The sequence below is a fragment of the Amblyomma americanum genome, chromosome 7, assembly GCF_052857255.1.
Source record: "Amblyomma americanum isolate KBUSLIRL-KWMA chromosome 7, ASM5285725v1, whole genome shotgun sequence".
Lineage (NCBI taxonomy): Eukaryota > Metazoa > Arthropoda > Arachnida > Ixodida > Ixodidae > Amblyomma > Amblyomma americanum.
Window position 1 is genome coordinate 92862400 of NC_135503.1, and position 21320 is coordinate 92883719.

General features: G+C 48.7%; 1 protein-coding gene across 18 annotated transcripts in view; it reads right to left on the minus strand.

The window, feature by feature from the left end:
* Window positions 1–444: 444 nt before the first annotated feature.
* Window positions 445–21320, minus strand: part of LOC144099408 (prestin-like) — a 166992-nt gene continuing 146116 nt past the window's right edge. For all 18 annotated transcript variants that reach the window (XM_077632689.1, XM_077632682.1, XM_077632693.1 and 15 more), the window contains 15 exons: window positions 21144–21303; window positions 20507–20617; window positions 19446–19657; window positions 18161–18481; window positions 14854–14936; window positions 14261–14408; window positions 12656–12769; window positions 11046–11123; window positions 9722–9817; window positions 8504–8610; window positions 7469–7538; window positions 5343–5452; window positions 4443–4572; window positions 4220–4274; window positions 445–3125 (listed from right to left, as the gene is read on the minus strand). In XM_077632689.1, coding sequence (XP_077488815.1) covers window positions 2998–3125; window positions 4220–4274; window positions 4443–4572; window positions 5343–5452; window positions 7469–7538; window positions 8504–8610; window positions 9722–9817; window positions 11046–11123; window positions 12656–12769; window positions 14261–14408; window positions 14854–14936; window positions 18161–18481; window positions 19446–19657; window positions 20507–20617; window positions 21144–21303 — 1923 coding nt within the window. In that variant the 3' untranslated portion in view covers window positions 445–2997. The remainder of the gene's footprint in view (window positions 3126–4219; window positions 4275–4442; window positions 4573–5342; window positions 5453–7468; window positions 7539–8503; window positions 8611–9721; window positions 9818–11045; window positions 11124–12655; window positions 12770–14260; window positions 14409–14853; window positions 14937–18160; window positions 18482–19445; window positions 19658–20506; window positions 20618–21143; window positions 21304–21320) is intronic.

Genomic DNA, 21320 nt, shown 5'->3' on the forward strand with positions numbered 1-21320 from the left:
AGCCTCTTGTCAGCGAAGCCTCAAGACTCCAGAAGAAGCACCCCTTGCAGTAAAGATGTGCTGCAAAACTTACCCTTTCACCACACTCGGGCAAGAATCAGGAATTGCGCATCGCTGCGGTGTTCAAAAAGTACTGTGCAAGGGGTGGGGCCGACGACCGCAAACAAATGGGCACAAATTAGGTAATTCGGAGCTACTTTTTTCAGACGAGCACTCAGGCAAGAGAGAACGGGTACACAGCAAACATCCAGGCATACACAGCACCGGCGTCAGGCATTTGTGGCGCCGAAGTTCCGAGCGGCGACAATCCAAACTTTAGCCGCGGTAAGCGGCATTTCTTGAAGCATACAACTCATAACAACCTGCTATTCGTAAAAAGTTTCAGCTCTAACGAATTGCGCAACAACCGCCGCAAGCAGTGAATTGAAACAAGCACACGTGGCGTAAGAGAAACAACAGTTCTTTATAGCACATAAGTTTGCGTATACAAATTATTGCAATATAAACCTATATACTAATATTAACACATAAAATACGCGGATATTTACACAAGTAAAAAATAGGTCTCGACATTTCATGTGGGCCTCCTACATCTCACCTTCAAGCTCCAGTAGAGCGTTTTAACGAAACACGTCTCTGGCGGTTCGGTCTGACCGACGTGGCACTTCGTGGCTTCAGGCAGCAAAGGGGATGGGTTAAAGATACGTGTGCAAGATAACACCTAAATGAGGAGCTTCGCTTATAAAACAGACGTGCATGCTGACGTTGATAGTGGAAGCTTGTTACTATAGCTCGTGAGGAACGTTCCCCTACAATATAGAAGACAACAGCTTGGCAAAGAAATATCTGGGATATGGCATTGTACGCGCGATACAGGTTCACAGCATTGGAAGAAAAAAGAAATGCACAGGTAATGTGGTACAGAAAAGGAGCAACGTCAATCACCAGAACCCTTGCTTGTGAACCTAGCGCTGCTTACAAACGAAGCTGTGATGACGCCTTATGCGACGACGACAGCTAGTTTACAGCTTTTTTAAGCCCACCCAGTGCACTAAAAATGAAGTGCGGTACGCAAAGCATTGTGACAGCCGCACTGTTCTCACATTTTATACTAATGAGCAAACAAACTACGTGAACATACCACAAAATGGAAAACGACGCTCCCGGGCTGAGGTAATTAAAAAGAGAACGAACAGAGGAATGGGGAAAATGCGACGATAAATCACGACAGACGGTCACAAATGTCCCGGTGCACACTGGAAGTCACACGTTGAACAAGGTATGAGAACGCAAATGTAGACAAAAGCACCAGGCAAAGAACAGTTCCATCTCACTATCTGTCGAAAACGGTACTCGCTCGCGCGCTCAAAAGCGCTGGTTTTCGCGTCACCTTCTTTGGTGATGTATGGTAGCTGACTTAAAAAAACTAAAAACTAGATCACTCTTGGCCGCCGAAAAACATCTACGCCTTTCACGAACGGTACGTGCCAGCCTATGGCAACCTCGTTCTCATAAAACACCGTGCGTTTTTTTGTATTCGTTGCTGTAACCACGAAGTACAGTGCAAGGATCTGCGTAAACTAGCTGGAAAACAACTTGTTTTATGCACACGGACATGAACGCATGATAGGAAGTGGCATTAACGCGACGTGTTCTGTCCCAGTGACGTTGTTCGCGGCACAAGTAAGTAGTACCTCGTCAGCAGGGATGTTCCTGCCAATGCTCCCAGCAGCGTTCCAGCGCTATAAGCGCACGTGCTGCAGCTCATCTACTGTCTCATCTACTGCAGTGACGTCTAAATTCATCTTGGTTGCTGCTCGGCCTAATCACTGAGTTTGCAGAGCATCACCAATTTTTGTCCAAGGCTCAATTTCTCGTACCCGTGTCTTAATACCTGGAAACTTCCCTCCACAACTATGCTCAACCTGCTCAACCCCACTGACCCTCTTTATCACATTCACTAGAGCACAATCTGTGGATGAGTGCACAGTAAAGCTGCCCCAATTTTGAAGCATCACAGTGTTGGCATATACGTTCGTGAGCCAGGATCGTTCCACAAGATTCCTACCGGTGGCATTTCCGGGTGTTTGATTCATTTCACCTTCCTGTACTTGGCACGCGTTAATGTGTGAGTGACTCCGCCCACAAGGAGCGCGCAAACTGCGCGAGCATCGGTTTGCACCTGTCGACAGACAACATGCCTGCCCCTTTTGCGTCCAAGTTGTAGAAACCCAACCAACTGTCCTCGCCAAACTACGCACAAAATGCCTAGATTGGTCCTTGACGCAAGCCTAGAGCAGACCGGAAGACACTCATACGGGCATTCATCACATGGGCCGCCCCACCGCAGCGATAGCTAACCAAGTCCGGCAACGATTCTAGGGGACCTTGCAATGTCAGAAACGATCTGCAACTTGTGGCAGCGAAGAAAACAATCAGTAGGGGCACATTGCCTTTGGGGCTTGCTTTTGTGGTTGTGCTGTGTCGTGCGCTGACAGTGCCCGATGACGTTGCACTACAACTAGCTAGCTACACAAGCTGGTACTGAACGTGGCACAAGGACGCATCTTGCGTCGGCACGGTGACTTTTGGCTCGCAGGCGGTCCGCGTCAAACTGCCAACTAGGCAACGCCAAAAGAAAAAGGAACTAGAACAAGGCGGGTGTACAAGTCCAAAGTCCACCTTAAAAACAATGTTGGTAGGTGAATTCAGCGCTGACACGCACACAGTTCCACACTTAAACAAACAACACCTCAAAGACGCCAAGGGCCTAGAGCTTCCGGAATGAAAGGCACTCCTTCACTGCTTCGCCCGCGCTGACATTTCGCAGGGTTATGGCCTAGTCGACAGTATTACGTCTACTGCATGGTATCCATCCTATGGCACATGTCTCAGCGCCCTCTGTAGACGTCTCTGTCGGCGGCATTCACAGGACGGTGATGGCTGTCTCTTACGGCGGGCTTGGGCTTCACCCGGTGCTGTTGGCACTGGCGACGGTCACTGCTGTGTGGGTGACCTCAACGAGGGTGGCAAATGGAGGACCGCATCGTGGATGGTTGGGAACACGATGGGCGTCGCGAACATTTCCAGTATGTCCGAGCGCAGCAGAACCTTGTAGGTAGGCACTGCAAGGGGCGAGGAGGAAACGGGACATCAATCATGTACACAGGCCCACCTACTGTACCGGGGCATTGACGACGGCCGCTATGCCAGAAAGCGCACATTCTAGTATTGTCTTTTTCATAGTTATTTTGCTACTCTCTCTTTTTTCTATGTCAACTCCCCGTTCTCACCTATTTGAATACTATTACAACATTATAGTCACTGCACTGTCCTAACTAGCTGTACCTCGCTTGTCTGCAGTCGGAGTTAGAGATGGAGAATTTTTCGCTCCTTTAGGACATATTTAATCACTTTCTTCCTTACCGAGTTGAAAAAGCGAGCATAGCCCACATTGTCAACCTGCTGCCTGCAGCATATCGTCATCAAGAACCATGTCCTAGTCTCGACAACTAAAGCATTTTTTCTTTTGATTATCAAACGAAGGTTTTTACTTCAATCCCCTCTTTTGTTGTTCTAAAAAGTCGCAACGTCAGTTTGCCCATTGATGGCTTTTGAGGAAACGAAATGGCGTAGTAACTGTCTCACTTCTTGGTTGACCCTCAACCACTGCGTGAAGAAAGGGACACAGGTGGGAGTGAAAGAAAAGAGAAAGAGGTACCGTAGGGGAGGGCTCCGGAAGAATTTAGACCACCCGGGGACCCTTAACGTGCACTGGCATCGCACAGCATACGGGCACCTATGCCTTTCGCCTCCACCGAAACGCGGCCACCGCGGTCGATTTGCCCTGCACATTATCCTACACTAAACCTTCGGATCTCGCGCTCGTTAATTCCTGTTTATCCTAGCACTTGTTTCCTACAGCGAGAGATCTTCCTACTGGCACAAAATACGCGTAATTATAAGGGAACTAGCGATGCTAAGAAGCATTTTGAGCGAGACCTCTCAACGAGCATGCTATAGAATAACTCGGCTCCGAGTTCTCTTCAGCAAAGATGATGGCGGCACATAACGATAAAATCAACAGCTCTGCACAGCACCAGTGCAATGGTAAATAGGCAAGACTTGGCCAGCGATGAATGTTAATGCGGCAGACATGCAGCCATAAAACAATAATGGTCAAATGCACCGATGCAAAGATAGAACATTTCAATCTCACCAGAACAACAGGCAAAGTAGACGACTACTTGTGAATCTCGCAGCTCTTTCAAAATCTGCAAAAAAAAGAAGTCCACATTAGTACACACTGAAGGTCACAGCGGCAGTAGCTCAGTCATACAACTAAGCAGAAATCAACCCTCACTTGCATCTCACTGCAAATGAAACTGGTATTTGTGCTCTTGCGGCCATACTGTGGATAAAGGCATTCAAACGGCGCTCACCTCTTTCAGTGTTTCGATGCCTGAAGAGTCGATGTAGACGCATGCTGAGCAATCCAGGATGACAGCCCCGATGGAGCCTTCATCGGCCGCGTTGTATTTCCCTTGGTCTTCGAGAAGACTGCGTGTTTCACTGCGATGCACAGACGAGGTGGGGTGAGAAACACGCGTTTGAGGGAACATACACCCATGCACTCATCTGCATAAACCTTCATGCAGCCTGACTAGCGGATATCGCCAGAATCACAGGTGTCAACCACACCCTAAGCCCGTCCCTACAGTTACAAACGCAATATTTTTGATATCTTAAGGCTGAAATGTTTACATATTTCCATGAAAGCTCACCAGCTCTGCACCTTTCTGGAGGTCCTTTATGCTGCCTGAGCTATGATTTTATTCATTATTTATTTACAACATACTGCTAGCCTCATCGTGAAGGCTTTTGCGGGACAGGGATAAATTGTATACACGCATGAAAAACGTTTTGCATGAAGACATGCACATTTAAATGAACTCTGCAGACAAACAGATTATCTCGCACAGAGAGATAAAGTTTTCAGCGTCACCATGAATTCCGACATAATTAAAATGTGCATATCAACATGAGAAAGCAAGCCCGGAAACTGACGCTCTGATGAATTTAAGTGATCACACAGTGATCCCTTTTTAAGGAAAGGATGAGGAAACATCACCGCCAAGTGGCACTGCTGTTCCCCGTCTCTCACGAAAAAAAATGTGCATTTCAAACAGCAAGCTCAGAGTTGTGCATACAATCTGCACCTACCACGATTTTTTTATCTTATTTTTAAGCATTGGTGGATAACTTCATCCGGAGTCGGACTTCAGAAAACAAGTGTAAGCTGCCACATGCGCTAAATATTGCGTTAGAACTTGTATACCCACTCGCTGTTGCCGATGATGGCCTCCATGAGGCTGTTCTTGAATACGTCTCTGTTGGCGAAGTATAGCGCCGAGCTGAAGTGGAAGATCTTGACGCGCGGGATTTCCTGAGCCTGAGGAGATTAAAAAAAAACACTTAGCAAGCACAAAAATGCTCCTCACTGCTGAAAAAAGATAGCCATGTGTGACCAACACATGTGCGACCAAGCCACGTGCGACCAAGCCACGTGCGACCAAGCCACGTGCGACCAAGCCACGTGCGACCAAGCCACGTGCGACCAAGCCACGTGCGACCAAGCCACGTGCGACCAAGCCACGTGCGACCAAGCCACGTGCGACCAAGCCACGTGCGACCAAGCCACGTGCGACCAAGCCACGTGCGACCTATCCACGTGCGACCTATCCACGTGCGACCTATCCACGTGCGACCTATCCACGTGCGACCTATCCACGTGCGACCTATCCACGTGCGACCTATCCACGTGCGACCTATCCACGTGCGACCTATCCACGTGCGACCTATCCACGTGCGACCTATCCACGTGCGACCTATCCACGTGCGACCTATCCACGTGCGACCTATCCACGTGCGACCTATCCACGTGCGACCTATCCACGTGCGACCTATCCACGTGCGACCTATCCACGTGCGACCTATCCACGTGCGACCTATCCACGTGCGACCTATCCACGTGCGACCTATCCACGTGCGACCTATCCACGTGCGACCTATCCACGTGCGACCTATCCACGTGCGACCTATCCACGTGCGACCTATCCACGTGCGACCTATCCACGTGCGACCTATCCACGTGCGACCTATCCACGTGCGACCTATCCACGTGCGACCTATCCACGTGCGACCTATCCACGTGCGACCTATCCACGTGCGACCTATCCACGTGCGACCTATCCACGTGCGACCTATCCACGTGCGACCTATCCACGTGCGACCTATCCACGTGCGACCTATCCACGTGCGACCTATCCACGTGCGACCTATCCACGTGCGACCTATCCACGTGCGACCTATCCACGTGCGACCTATCCACGTGCGACCTATCCACGTGCGACCTATCCACGTGCGACCTATCCACGTGCGACCTATCCACGTGCGACCTATCCACGTGCGACCTATCCACGTGCGACCTATCCACGTGCGACCTATCCACGTGCGACCTATCCACGTGCGACCTATCCACGTGCGACCTATCCACGTGCGACCTATCCACGTGCGACCTATCCACGTGCGACCTATCCACGTGCGACCTATCCACGTGCGACCTATCCACGTGCGACCTATCCACGTGCGACCTATCCACGTGCGACCTATCCACGTGCGACCTATCCACGTGCGACCTATCCACGTGCGACCTATCCACGTGCGACCTATCCACGTGCGACCTATCCACGTGCGACCTATCCACGTGCGACCTATCCACGTGCGACCTATCCACGTGCGACCTATCCACGTGCGACCTATCCACGTGCGACCTATCCACGTGCGACCTATCCACGTGCGACCTATCCACGTGCGACCTATCCACGTGCGACCTATCCACGTGCGACCTATCCACGTGCGACCTATCCACGTGCGACCTATCCACGTGCGACCTATCCACGTGCGACCTATCCACGTGCGACCTATCCACGTGCGACCTATCCACGTGCGACCTATCCACGTGCGACCTATCCACGTGCGACCTATCCACGTGCGACCTATCCACGTGCGACCTATCCACGTGCGACCTATCCACGTGCGACCTATCCACGTGCGACCTATCCACGTGCGACCTATCCACGTGCGACCTATCCACGTGCGACCTATCCACGTGCGACCTATCCACGTGCGACCTATCCACGTGCGACCTATCCACGTGCGACCTATCCACGTGCGACCTATCCACGTGCGACCTATCCACGTGCGACCTATCCACATGCGATCAGAAAAAGGACAACTTCCTTTTTACTACTTTATGTTTAGAGTGCAGCAGTACAGCTGAGAACCAGTGATCTGGCAACACACCTTACTTTACTTTAACAAATAGTACTGAAAAATTCGAAAAATTTTTTGGCTGCGCGCTAAACACCCCTTTTTCAAGCGGCTTAAACAGGGGAGTACTGCATACCTTTTTATATCGTTTGACGTCCAGGTAGATGTCGGTGTCAGGAACGACTCCCAGGAAAGACACATAAGGCCTGGGAAGAAGGAGGCGAGTCACGTGAGATGGGCAGCCGACAGTGGTGATGCGCCAAATGGCCACAACAAATGCAAGCCTAGCATAGACAAAGCATAGCCGCTTCATTATCTACAAGCGGCCTCTGCAGCAGAGAAGGCACTGAACGAGTGCTCTTGTTAGGTGATCTCTCCTACGAGATCTGGGTCAGCTTGCACAAAGCTGTCACGCAGTCAAAAGGCCTGAAGTTGACCGTAAATACTCTTCCATTTCAAGAATCCCGTTGCTGAGGAAAAACTTTACACATCTACAAATTACAAAGAGGTCGGCAATGACAGTGAATGCCTTATTTTACTGTATAAAAGTTGAAATAGGTAAAAAGAGCAATTCTTTCACCTAGTTTCGCCCTCTCACCAAAATGCGGCAACCAGCGACCTTGTTTAGTGGAACAAACAGCGCAAACCGCAAACAGTGTGAGAATGAGTAAACAAGGCTATGAGAGCAGCAATAAGTAGATGAGCTAAAATCAAAACTTTTGAAGTTCATACTGCACGAAACTCGGCAAAACAATCGTTTCCTGCCCACTGTGCTAATGAAGGCAATTTATGCTGCGTGTACATGAAAGTAAACGCGTTCAGTCTCCTCCATTAGTTCCTGGATCACTTTATGCTCTAGTGCAACAGTTTTCGAGGCATGGAGTGCCTGAACTGTTGAGGTGTCACACTGGCAGCTTAGAAAATTAGGACACTCCTTTATAGAGTTTAGAGTCCGATTTTAAAACTGAGTAACTTAAGGCAATGTCAAAATTACATTAAGCCAGAAAGCAAGCACACTAACAGCTGAACGGAAGAAGCTTTCAAGCAGTTACCACGGTTAATAGCACAGGCTAAAATGTAGCCTACTAGGCCATGCTCTTCTGCAAACTAAAACATCTAATAATGTGGTCATAGGTGCACAAGGGTGCACCCAAAGTGGCGGGACACTTACACCAGCGTTCGTAAGATAACGGTCACGACCGAGAAGCCAATGCCAGCAGCAATACCGATGTCAATATCCAATATGACGACGGACGTGAACGTAATAATCCAGGTAAGCTTGAAAAAAAAAGAAAGACAAATTAGATGCGGATTTCTCGAAGATTGTGCATGCATTGCAAAGGATCGCGGCCATGCGAAGCATTTTTGCTAATTATCAGTAAAAACCGCAAATGAAACTGATGTGTAATACCAAGTTGCAACCGTTTTCGTAATACAATTAAGTGCATATCCTCAAATTAAGTAGCAGAGTGAAGCTGATGGGAGAGACGACATATTCTAGTAGAGACAAACACGTTTTTGGGGGAAGGAACTAGCATGATTCATATAGTCATACGAGTGCAGAAAAAGCAGAGTCACCCCATTAGCATTAGCACTGCAATTCCTTCACACGCACGCAAATGAGCGCGATGAAAATCTTTCACAATTCCGTAAAAAATATGAATACTTCGTAATTTACTCAAATTCTCCACCCACAATCCGTTCGGTCTCTTTTTAGATAACAAATGTTTATTCTCTCTCTCCCTCCATTAACATATACTTCAGTCTTTTCTGCAGGTACTCTCTAGGAGTGTAAAAAGATGTCTTGCTCTGCGAACTGTTTCACGTGACCCCACTTGGGGAAGGATGGCTGGGGGTCAGAAATGCACTTTCCGTACACGACTCTCAAAAATGCAATACATGAACGCAGGGCTAAAATACACAAATCAAAGCAAGAAAGGTAAAAAAAAGCCCACTGCTGAGCTTTGGCCCTCTTGGAAGACACTGGAAAATTTGTTCGCTTTGTGCAGCTCTCCTTCCATTATTTCAATATATATTTTTGCACGAATAATAGTGCGGGATTTCGTGACAGTGGCATCATAAAATACAGACATGAAATAGACTTATTTATTTTCTCCATGAGCGCAATTTATTGTTAAGAAATGTTTTATGGATTATTTACAGCGGTTATGGTTCACATAGAAACAGCTTTGCGCTGTTAATTTTACAAGAACCTTTAAGGGCACTGAAATATGTTTCTCGAGAAGCTGCTTTCAGACCAGGATCGAAAGCATTTTGAAAGTTAATCTTTGGAAGTTAATATGTCGTAAATGAGCCTGGGCATCAGCAAGTTTCAAAAGAAACAAGTAAATGTTAGGCAGATTATTTGAAAAGGCAAAAGTTGGCTTACTGCATCTAGTCGTGAGACCTTCCATGTGTTTACGCAATCCTTGACTTGGAACAACATCCCTTTGAGGGCTACTATGATGACTGCAGATAAGATGCACTGGAAAGAAACAATGAGAAAATATTTACAGCCCACAGCGACCACGAGAAGCACAGCAGAAAGCCACACACAAACTACCACGGCTAAGTTGAAAACAGGCCACAACCTATCGTATTACCATTAAAAGAGTTCCATGCGCAAAAAAAAGACAAATTAAACGGCGGCAGAACAAGTTGGATCAGGGCACGATGCGAGAAGCGCGTTCCCGACGTTACGTTCGTCGGCTGCATACAGTCACCAGCAAAGGTTTACAGGATGCTTGACCACGAGAGTAAATGTATTGTACGTAGCGCCCCCGTGCGCAACTGCATAAAAATGCCCTCGGCGGCAAAGGCGAGCTTTTCGTTCTATCTCTCTGCTCATCGAACTCCATTGGAGGGTGGCAGCGCTACTGGCGCAGAGTATTTTCAAGTTCAGGAAGAAGGGATTACGAACGACGATTCCAAACATGCAGCACTAGAGGCTGCCGGTTAGAAATCTTTGCGCGAGAGGCTGCGGCGATGACCGAGTGGTCTAAAGCATTAAGAAACTAAGATGCTCTGTTTGCTCAGGCGCTCGAATCCATGTGGGTTCGAATCGAGCGCGGGGATATTGTATGCAGCAACAGCATTTTTTTCTGCTTGAAATCATTCGGGCGGAAAATTTCAGAATGTTCTGCTTCAGGTTCAGCGCGGTTTCCTGACGCTGTTTTGTCTGCCGAAAACGGCCGGGAGCTAAAAAGTATTCTTTGCTTGAAAGGGAACAACATGAGCGTTGTTAGAGGAGGCGCGAGTTCTAGTGAAAGACGACCAATAGAGCATACAGTTTTCAATAACAAATAATTGCTTTCCTGCATACCAAACTAAAGCTGGTAGTGTACAAGTGGGGAACCACCACTGCAAAAGTACACTAGACATCCCAGGTTGTGTCGGTTAGGTAGTGTCATATTAGTGATCATGTTATGTAATGCACGACAAAAAAACTGTGCTGCAGCTTCTATGAAGAGGATATGCTGTTCTACGTGTAGAGAGTATGCTACTTATGCGGGCTAGCTTACACAGTAAAATTAGCAGATATGTGGCCAACGTACAAAATATGTTTCCAAAGCCAGGTAATACTTGGCGCGGTTCTTCGCATCAGTATTTCGCAAATCCCAACTGGTTTCTCACACGTGACAGTTTTGATCACGATACGCCGCAGGCGTTTCATTGCAGAGATTTTTCGCAATAACGTGTGCTTGAAAGCTTACCTTCGGCAATGTCCTGAAGAGCGGGCCAGCCGCAACCATGACCACGATCAGGATACCCGATGCTATCAGCGCTGATACCTGAGAGAACAAAGAACCATGGACACTTCAAAATTAGGAAAACAGCGTAACTATATAAACAATCATCCTCGAACTAACAAAAAAAGTTTCTCCATAGTTGCATGCACTGGGATGCATGGCCTGCTTGCTTTTGCACCGAGAACCGTTGTAAACCCAACGGACGGCGTTGGCACATGTTGGTGCTGCTGATGGTAATTTGATTTTAAGGATGGTGACGATGAAGCTTTACCATGCAAGGGCATCTGTGTTTTAAGAGTGGCATGGAGCAAGGTTTTTTTCGTCCACTGAAGGTGGGGTCATAGACCCATGTCCCAAGTATTTCACCCCAAAGAAGCCGACCACCAGGCCAGGGGAAAGCTTTTACCCATTGTAACACAGGTGTGTACCCAGCGGCACTGGGGCTAGAACCCCGTACCTACCGCCGCATGCGAATAATTTAATTTCAATGGTGCAAAGAAAGCTTCGCCAAAGTGTACCGTGAATGACACATTTTTGGCCTACTGAATACGGCGCCAAAAACCTATTTCTCTCAGCGTTCCACATCGGAAATCAAGTACTATGCCACATAAAAGCTTGTGCCTCCTGGAAACCCGACGATACCCGGTGGCACCGGGGTCGAACCCCGAACATTCGTTGTACGACGCGGATGCTCAAACCAGCGCTGCGGTCTGCAACGCCATAATGTCAGTAACGTTTGCTTTGAAAATATTGGTGCAATGTGCATTCTGACTTCATTTAAAAAGAATCTGCTCATGTAGAACAAACGAAATTAGTAAGGCGAAAGTAAGGCGAAAGCCTTACTTGCCCCATTGAGCGAAAACCCGTATGTGTGTGCGTGTGGTAACACTTGATGGTACCCAAGATGGCGTCCTCATGAAGACGGTAAGCTCATCCGAATGCAACCTGATGCGACAGCTGGTGAGGGAGGGGCCGCGGTTGAGCAGCGACTGCGTACACGATGTCAGCGTGGCGTCGCAGCGACGGCTGAAGAGGTTGAATAGCAAGCTGCGTGGCATCGGGTTACATCAAACCGCAGCGCGCGGAGCAGAAGGGGTGCAGAGGGTCCGTGGCTTCGAACAGCCATGTAGAGCTAGGACGTTGCGGGCTGTGTGGCAACGCTATTCCCTTTGCCATCACGGCGCCGCGCGCGGCGACTGTGTTGAGGTGGGCGTGTGGGCTTACGCCTTCCCACACGTAAGCAGTCCTAAGTGTCTCTGCAGACTTTTTGATACCATTCTACTGCAATACACGTGTGCGGAAGTTTCTCAAAGATTTGAGTAGCTGTAGTATAAGCACTGACCAGAAACTTGCTGACTGAGATGTCATCTGGGTGCGTGGGCATTCTCGAGAACGTGTCATCGTGTTCACGTGATACAAACAGTATGGAGATGGAAGGTCCAGTTAGGGGTGCTGCAAATCGATCTGTTACGTCTCCACCCATCGATATTGTGACGAATAATTTGTACCTTTCAATTTTTACGAATGTTGACCTCGAAAACCTGCAGGACACCAGCACCAGCCGCAGCACTGACCTGTGTCTGACCGCCGGCTTTCTCTTGAACGGAGCTCCTCGACAAGGACACGGCGCAAGGGTAGCAGCCCAGGAACGATGTGACCACATTTGCTGCGCCCAATGCATTCAGCTCCTGCGGTGAGAGGAAGAAATCACGTATTGAAAAAAAATCGAAGCACAATGCAGTCAGTAATAATAATTGTCGGTCAATAATGATGGCAACTATCCCCTAGCATGCGTATTCTGCCTTCAGCCAGACCTTTAATGAAGAGAAAACAGATTGTCACGGTGCGTATTTGTTAGTCTAAAAGTACATAATGCACAATACACTGCCAAACAGGCTGGTTGATATAATCCCGTGCACGAGTTTGAGTGAGTACCCTCTGCAGTGTACGTTTTGGTCATCACGATCAAAAAGCCATGTGTAACGTAATGATGTGCACAGCCTTGTTCGAAAGTTTCGAGACCACAGCGTTCGTTGCCCAGAGCCGTGTAGTGAGGCACTTGCGGTACCTCCAGAAACTGCAAATCTCTTCACCGTGAGAAGAACACACGTCTTCACAACTGCGAAGCTCCAGAATTTCATGTGTGCTGCAAGTGTCCCGCTACCAGTTCAACGGAAAGCCCCGAGGAGCTTCGACCGAGGCAATGCATGATGGAAAACAAAGGTCACGTGAGCCAACAAAAGGTGCCACAATCATTATCGAGCACTAATTTTCATGTTACTAATTTTCATGTTCACACTGACGCAAACATTAGCGATTACCGCCAAATAGATAACTATTTCTTTGTACTAAAATTTGTGTACTACGGACAAAAGAACCTGTCTGCCCAAAGAACATGGAGTGCAAGCGGTTTTCTACCAGTGTACATCAGCTACAGCATGCTGGCGACGCGGTAACAGACATAGAATGGCGACGAAGAAAATTGATGTGGATGGCAAGGATACATATTGCCGCTGCAACAATGATTTTACTTTGCTCAGGCCACGAAATTTCTGCTGGGAGTGCCTCAGTCGGTCTCAAGTTGGCACATGGATCGTTAGCGTAACTACAATAAGTTGCGTCGTATTTCAGGCAAGTTCGACTTTACAAATGATTAATTGTAATGTTCAGCTGCTGTGGATACGAATGCTTCGGACGTTTTGCACTAGAATCAAATGAATCCTGTCCTCTGAACAGTTCTAGTAATCTGTCAGCCTGCTCAGAAGTTTTTTCTCGATAGCTGTAGATAGAACGGTTGTACTAGAGTAATTTTCACGCATTAAATTGCTGCACGATTTAGGTGTCAAGTTGTGGACACTGGTGCTTCGAATTAAAAAAAATAAAAATAAAGAAAAAACAACAGAAGAGAACAACAGCACGCCACTGTCGCGGCAAGCAGTATGCAGTGAGGCAAATTGACGGCAGGTGGTTGGGTTCCACATAAGGGACAAGGATGGCACATTCAGTAAGGCAAAAATAAAAGTATATGTCCTATAGTGCGCCAGATGGCTTTACGGTATTCCTTACAAGTTTTCACAAAGGTAGCGATGGAACGAGCGGTCGTAATATTTTCGCACTATGTGCAGTATCTGTCCAAGCCAGCGACAGAGAACTGCTTCGGGAAGTGCTCGAAGCCTGACCTGGTTAGGGTCTATCTGGTAGTGGTGCCTCTTGGCGAAGAGTTTGGCCATGGACAGTGCTATGGTGAAGGACACAATGGCGATGACGAAACCATTGAGGACGAGCTTCGCTATGAGGTCGGCGCGAGGCACCGTGGGTGTGGGGAACCTGTAAGAACCAGAAGGGCATGCAGAAAGAGAAGAAATCTGCATTACGTCTGGCGCATGTGTAGAGCATCGGCATGTTCTCGGTCGAAACATGTTGCACTGGCATCCCTTCTGACTCGAAGCGGTGGCTATAGCCACCTTACAAACATACTTAAGTGTCCAGTTAATCAGTACCCATGTAAATGTGACAAAGTTCAGAAGAGAAATCAGTATCGCACATTTGTTCACGCACTGTACTATACCAAACAGAATGCACATAACCGACACATAGCGGCCGATGGGCCCAACTAGTCCAGCTGTACTAATGGCAAAATTGACGCAAAAATATTAGCATTATTCTTAAGTTAAAATGCTCATCCAAGAAAATGGCAGGAGTGCAACTGCTAAGAGCGAAGCCAACGGTCATGCTAAGCACGTAAATTGCAATAACAGTGGAAAACACTTACCCGGTAGGTACGAATCCGATAACACGTACTCCGTACTTCGTATCAAACTCAAAAATGTAGGCAATTGCAGTTGCAGCAATTATCTGAAAAGAAAAACGGCGGATGCCATAGAAGCTGAGTACAATGGACAGCGGCAGCATCAAATATGTGATAAAAGTGAGCTTGAACGATCATATTCATAAAGAAATAAAAAAATTAATCAGCTAATCCAGGATATACAAAACGAAAGATGTCGGCGTTCACCGTGTTCGTTGGCCTTGACAATGTTCTAGACAGCGATGGCTTTGAGGAAAGGAAGGGCGCATAACTGGCTCCCTGTATATGCGGATGCCTCATTCGTGCTTTCATACATGTGGTGGTGGTGAGTGAGAGATGTGGCCTGAATTTATTAGCGGTGAAAGCGTTGTGGCTGACTTGCGGCACTGCAGCATTAGCTAGGCCGCAGCTCTCATTTGGTGATAAATCTCTCGCGATCAACCATTAACTGCATGCCACCTCCCAGGATGGCAGGGAGGGCGCGCTGCCTATCCAGTGTGTGGAACGCAATCAAAGCAGGCTTTTGCAGTTGGACACCAACGCCACGTACATGAAAGCGAGATTGAGGTCTCCACTGAACCATGGAGCCGGTTGTGCGCCTTTTCTTTTGTGAAAATGAACGGCCTTTGCAAAGTTGTCAACGCCAATGAACTCTATGAACGCTGTCGGTTCACTTCATTTGTTTGGTATTTGAGGAAAGGAAATGGCACAGTAACTGTCTCTCACACCTCGGTGGACACCCGAACCGCGCCATAAAGGAAGGGATAAAGGAGGGAGGGAAAGAAGAAAGAGAAAATTAAAAGTTGGATTTTGAGGAAAGGCGCGGCGCTGCGGCGGAACACCTGTGGCTCGGTGCTACTAGTGGCGCATGCGCAGTAGTGACTAGGGAGCGAGAGAGAGAGAAATATCCGTGGCGAGGCACAACGCGCGCGTTGTGCCTCCTCGGAGTCGAAATTATTCCGGAGCCCTCCACTACGGCACCTATTTCTTCCTTTCCTCTTTCACTCATCCTTTATCCCTTTCCTTACGGCGCGGTTCAGGTGTCCAACGATATATGAGAAAGATACTGCGCGATTTCCTTTCCCTAAAAACCAATTAACCAATTAAAAATAAGAAAGCACAGGCAAGGCGAAATCGCAAGTTCGCGGCCAGTAAAGTTTTCGCTGTGAAAGGAACTAACGGCCGCCATTGCCTAGACCTGCAGGCACTCCTGCGGCATATGAATGATGTTTTCGACAAATTTTCTAAGGCGTTACTTCTTTTAAACAGATCTGAAGGCGCAAAATAAATTACCTTAATTAGCCCGAAAATCCTGGAGCATAAACTTGGCACCTACAAAGCAGTTTTCTGAGGTAAAAAAATGAAAAGTTGTCAGGCCTGTGTACATGCACGATAAATCATCACGCCAGGTCACTTGACAACGCGGCAATCGCAGGCCACATTTCCTTAAAAAAGAGCAAGAAAACTAACGGACCTAAGTCCGCCGCACGGCAATTTTATTGCGTGCACAAGACACAGCCGCGAAGAGAGGCGTGACGTAGTGTTGCCTTGCATACAGTATAACGCCATGCACTGACAGATGACATAAGAGCGTTATTAGCAGGGTATTGAGGGTTATTGACACGGACCTGCCACGTTTGCTGCACGGACTGCAGCGTTTGCTCTACGGGCTGCATGCATTTCCGACAAAGAGTATGCTGGAGCGAACAAAAGGAAAGAAAAATATGCCCCTGCCTCCACCGCTATGCATAAGGCTTAATTCAAATGGTAAAATAAATGAACTGGTCTCAAGGGAGAAAATTTGTTTCGTTCGCCCTAAGGTGGAAAATGGAAAAATAAAAGGGGGGGGGGAGTGGTACACTGGTGACACCACAGCCAAGAGGGCGGGCCCGGGGAGACCACTTGCCTCCCCTGGGAGGTAGCAGGGGAATGGGAATAGCGAATGAGTTATAGGAATTGGGATGGGAATGCGGACAGCGTGGGTTTTTTCACAATGATCCTGATCGAGTCTAGCTCTTTTCCAGGCCTCCTTAGAGGGCGAGAACTCGCTCTAAGCCGAATATGCGGCCCTCGGCCTTCAAGCGGGCCCCCAACAGCCCTACGCGCTTGCCGGGCTTCCGACATGAGACGGATCTCTAACAGAGGCACGACCAGGGGACCCCGTCCTCCAAGATCGGTTCCGCCGCCCGACCGCGTACTCGGTGCAAGAGGAGTTCGAGGGACGAATCAGGTTCCCCGTCCCCCAAGCCTGGAGTCATCGCCCCGACCGTACTGGGCACTGGAGGAATCGATTTCGTCGTAAGAGTGGTTTTCGGCTCCTACTCCAGGGTACGCGAGCCCGCAGTGGCTGGCACTTTCCCGTCGTGTGGTGCGCCGGTTATTTTTTTTCGCGGTGTTCGTCTCCGACCAAGCATGGACGAAACGGGAGCCTTCCAGCTCATGCATGTGACAGTGTCGCTATTATGTCCGCAGACCCCCTCGTTCCCCACCTAGGAAGGTGCGGTAACCCTGACGCCTGGAGGCCAGGACCGTGAGATATCTCTGCGCTTTCGTCGGAGCTACTAACCGGTACTCGGTATAGCCGGCCGGTCTTTCGCAAGTTTCGAAGCCTACTGGCCACTCCCATTGGTTTTTGTCATCCCTTTTCCTTCGAGGGAGAGGCAGTTTCCCCAAACCCAAGGCTTGGTCAGCCGGGCCGAGATCCCATCTCCCTGTTCCTATGCGGGCCCAAGGGCTGCTTTCCCAAAACCAGAGCTGTATTCACCACAGCCGCGGTGCGTCCGCGTGGACCCGAGCTCTTCGGAATCAGAGACCACGCGTAGCGGTCATGTGTGGTGCGCTCGTCGCATCGAGGGGTGATTAAACAGCTTGTCCATTTTGACTTGAATTTTTGCCACCTTTTTCTGACCGGACCCTGACCGCTGGCATTGCACCAGAAGAAAGCAGCTGAAAGCGCTCTGGCGCGAAAGTGGTGACGGGAAGGGGGGGGGGGGCGACATGCGCATGCCGCTCTGTTGCTACCACATATGCTACTAGCGCATATAAACAGACACGGACTAGAGAGGGAACAGGACGCACGCTAGTAACATGTGTGATTACAAGCAACTATATCCCAATTGAGAGCTTAACAGCTTCCCGTACAATGCGAACAGTTATGAACGAAGTCTTACCAAGATTTCCCCGAGGTCTTTAAGTAAAGTATAAATAAAATAACCACCGCTACAGCCACAGAATATAAGGTGGCCAACTGGTGGACAGCATGCGTGCTCACCACAAGCAGGTCGATGGGGACGGGCATCTTGAGCTTGGCCTTGTAGCGCGCGTTAACGCACTCGTGCACCACTGCGCACACCAGCATGGCCGTAAGCGATATGGCTAGGGTCACAAGGTTGGTCTGGTTGAGGTTCTGGATCACGTCGCGAATCACGTACACGCACTGGAACACTCCGCTGTATCGCTTTACGCTGATGTCGAAGAGCCCCTTGGTCTGGGACACCACCACCTGGACGGCCGCGCCGGTGGTGAAGCCGGACACCATGGGCTCGGACATGAAGATCGACAGGATGCCCAGGTGCAGCATGCCCATCAGAAGCTGTCGGTGAAAATGGCTGCCTGAGATCATTGCTGAGGTGTATTACAATGAAACATCATCGTTGCCCTTGACAGTTGAGAAAACTGTTAAACTTCCTATTGTTAGAGATTCTACGCTACCTGGAATTATGTCATCGGCACAGAACGCAACCACCGTCGAAGTGAAAGAATGCCGTTTTCCGCGAGGAATCTGCAACATGGTCTGTAGGTCGCAGTCATAAACTGACGTCTATCAAATTCATTACTACAGTCTAGTCACACATGACACATGGGTGGCCATTTATAACAAGCAACTTTTAATCTTTATGGCGTTTCAGTAGAGAGGTTGTTCTACAGCGTTTTCTTTTACACCCATTCTCAACAGTGACAACTGCATGTACCCAATGGAAAGGTCCAAATTCGCGCTAAAGTTCTGGAATTCAGCGCTTGCTGCATCGAAGCAATTTGCTTTCGAATCGTCATTTTACGCCACTATGCGTCACATCTTTCCTGCAACAAAAACCGGCGCTGCTCTGCATCACGACAAAGGTTTAAGACTGATGCGCGGGTGCGCTAGGCCAGTGTCTCACGAAACGCATGAAACTGGTATTTGTTGTATGCGCACTATTATATTGAGAAGTATTGCGATGCAAACACGGGCAACGGGGCAAGGAGAGAAAATTGATTCGTGCATCGAATGTGCCTGGTATTCGTGAAGCGACGACTGGATTTGACGTGTTAATGTTAATTCTTCGTGCACGCGATTCGACCGCGTGTCTGTGTTGACAGCCGCGATCGCAATGTGGCTGCTATGTATATACGGAAGAAAACGGGTCCCTTTGTTTCCGTAGTCTGATGGTTGTCGTCGAAGCGAACACGTCACCAGGCTCAAGACACCCGCAAAGCATGCACGCGCTCTCCGCCACCCGTCACTGGCGCGGAGATTCAACTGAAACTGCGAGCAGCTGTACAGGAGAGTTACAAACCTGCACAACACCGACAACAACAGCCAAGGCACCCAGAACTTCCATGCTTGTTGGAGGGATGTCGTCGCTATCCAAGGGGTCGAAGGACCGGACACTTGTAGCCCCACGTAACGTGGCGTTGGCCGCGGCTTCTTGGTTGGCCTCTCCGGGTATAATGGCGCCCATCTCGACAACGGCCGATGCGGACAGCAAGCTCACGACGGCGAACGTGCCTGCGGTGGGCACGCGAGGTGGGGGGAAACATTTACAGCTTTAGAAGGAAGGCGCTCGACCAGTGCACCGTTGCGTCGTCCTACTAGAACAAGACAAAGCACACAAATAAGTGTGCATCTTGCAGCAAATTCGATGCACAGGCGTGATCAAGGATAAAACGCCACAACGTAATGCGCAGCATGAAAACTACTAATAGAGAGAACCAATTTTAGAAGAGCGAGTTGACGGGTAAGTTGGTATTGCATAGTGAAGGTACAGCGCTAAGTACGGGACAGGAGACAAGCCTTGTCCTTGTGCTTCCATGTTTGTCTCCAGTCCCGTACTTAGCGCTGTTCCTTCACCAGAAGCAATTTGTCCATGCCAAATCAACTGTTCTGAAGAAAAATAAACTATCAAATATATTGCCGATCAGTACTGTAATGACGACAGCAGACAGAAAGATATCGGTTCTCTCTAGTCCGTTACGCTGTTGTAGATGGTTACTCACACAGAAGCCCCCCTCATACAGCAGCCGAAAACAGTCGCTCGAACGTTAGCATACCCTGGATATCACTTAACAGCCGCGATATTTCATAGCCAGTAAGAGCTGGAATTTTTCCCCACACCTAAGGCATGACAGGCGAGAGGTTTCACTCCTAAAAGATATAAATTTTTGTTAAAATAAAATTAACAGTTTCAGCAACTCAAAATTTCCCCTCCGCTGCCTCGAAAACTAGCCGGCATGACGTCAGGGATGGTAGCACACACGCTGTTGCCAGAATGGATGCACGCTCACCACGCTTCAAATAATGATAGAAATTTAGGCGATTGTCTGAAACCGACAGTAGGAAACATTCGGGCAGTCTTACCGACGGAAACATGCCTTGAGGTCCCCATGAAGAAGTAGATTATCGCTGGGAAAGCAGACACGTACAGACCGTTGATGGCGCCCGCCGCGGCCAGCACACCGTACGCAAGACCTGTTAGGAATAGATGCGGAAACTAACGGTATCTCACGGGCACAGCCAAGCGCACTGTCGTCTCTCAAGTTAAGACCTTACTAGGATTTATAAAAGGAGACCACGCGCAGAACAAGGACTAACGGGCACAGGATATTCTATACAGTACCTCAAAAGATACAAGACACAAACGTGTAAGGCGCAAACCGTTCCTCGGTTGCAACATCTCAGGAAATGAGTGAGCCGTTCGTTGCGGTAAGCGCTTGCGCCAAAATGTTGAACTATTAGAAAAGCAGCACAAAACAAAATGAAGAAAAGGTCGAGGGGGAGCCTCAGTCTTGCAGCCTGTGTTTTGACAAGAGGACTTGTCTTCGCCTGTGCTGATCGTTTTCTAAGCAGTCATGTGCGCGCGGCAAATATGCTCCTACGGATGGAGCGAAATAATCAATGCTGTAAAAAAAAAAATCTAGACGGGAGAGTGATAGAATTGCGACACCGAGCACTTCAAAGGTCGCGAATACAAAATGGAAAAGAAAGGAGCACGTACCTTGTGGTATGTGCATGATGCTAACTGTGAAGCCCGCCATGATGTCCTTGGCGAGGAACTCGCGCACACGGTAGCGCGGCAGCCACTGTAGCACTGGCAGGATAGAGTAGAGAAGGCTGAGGGGAGTGCAAGCGCAGGAGCTGAGGAGCTTTCGCTTGACCTGCAAGACAAAGGGGT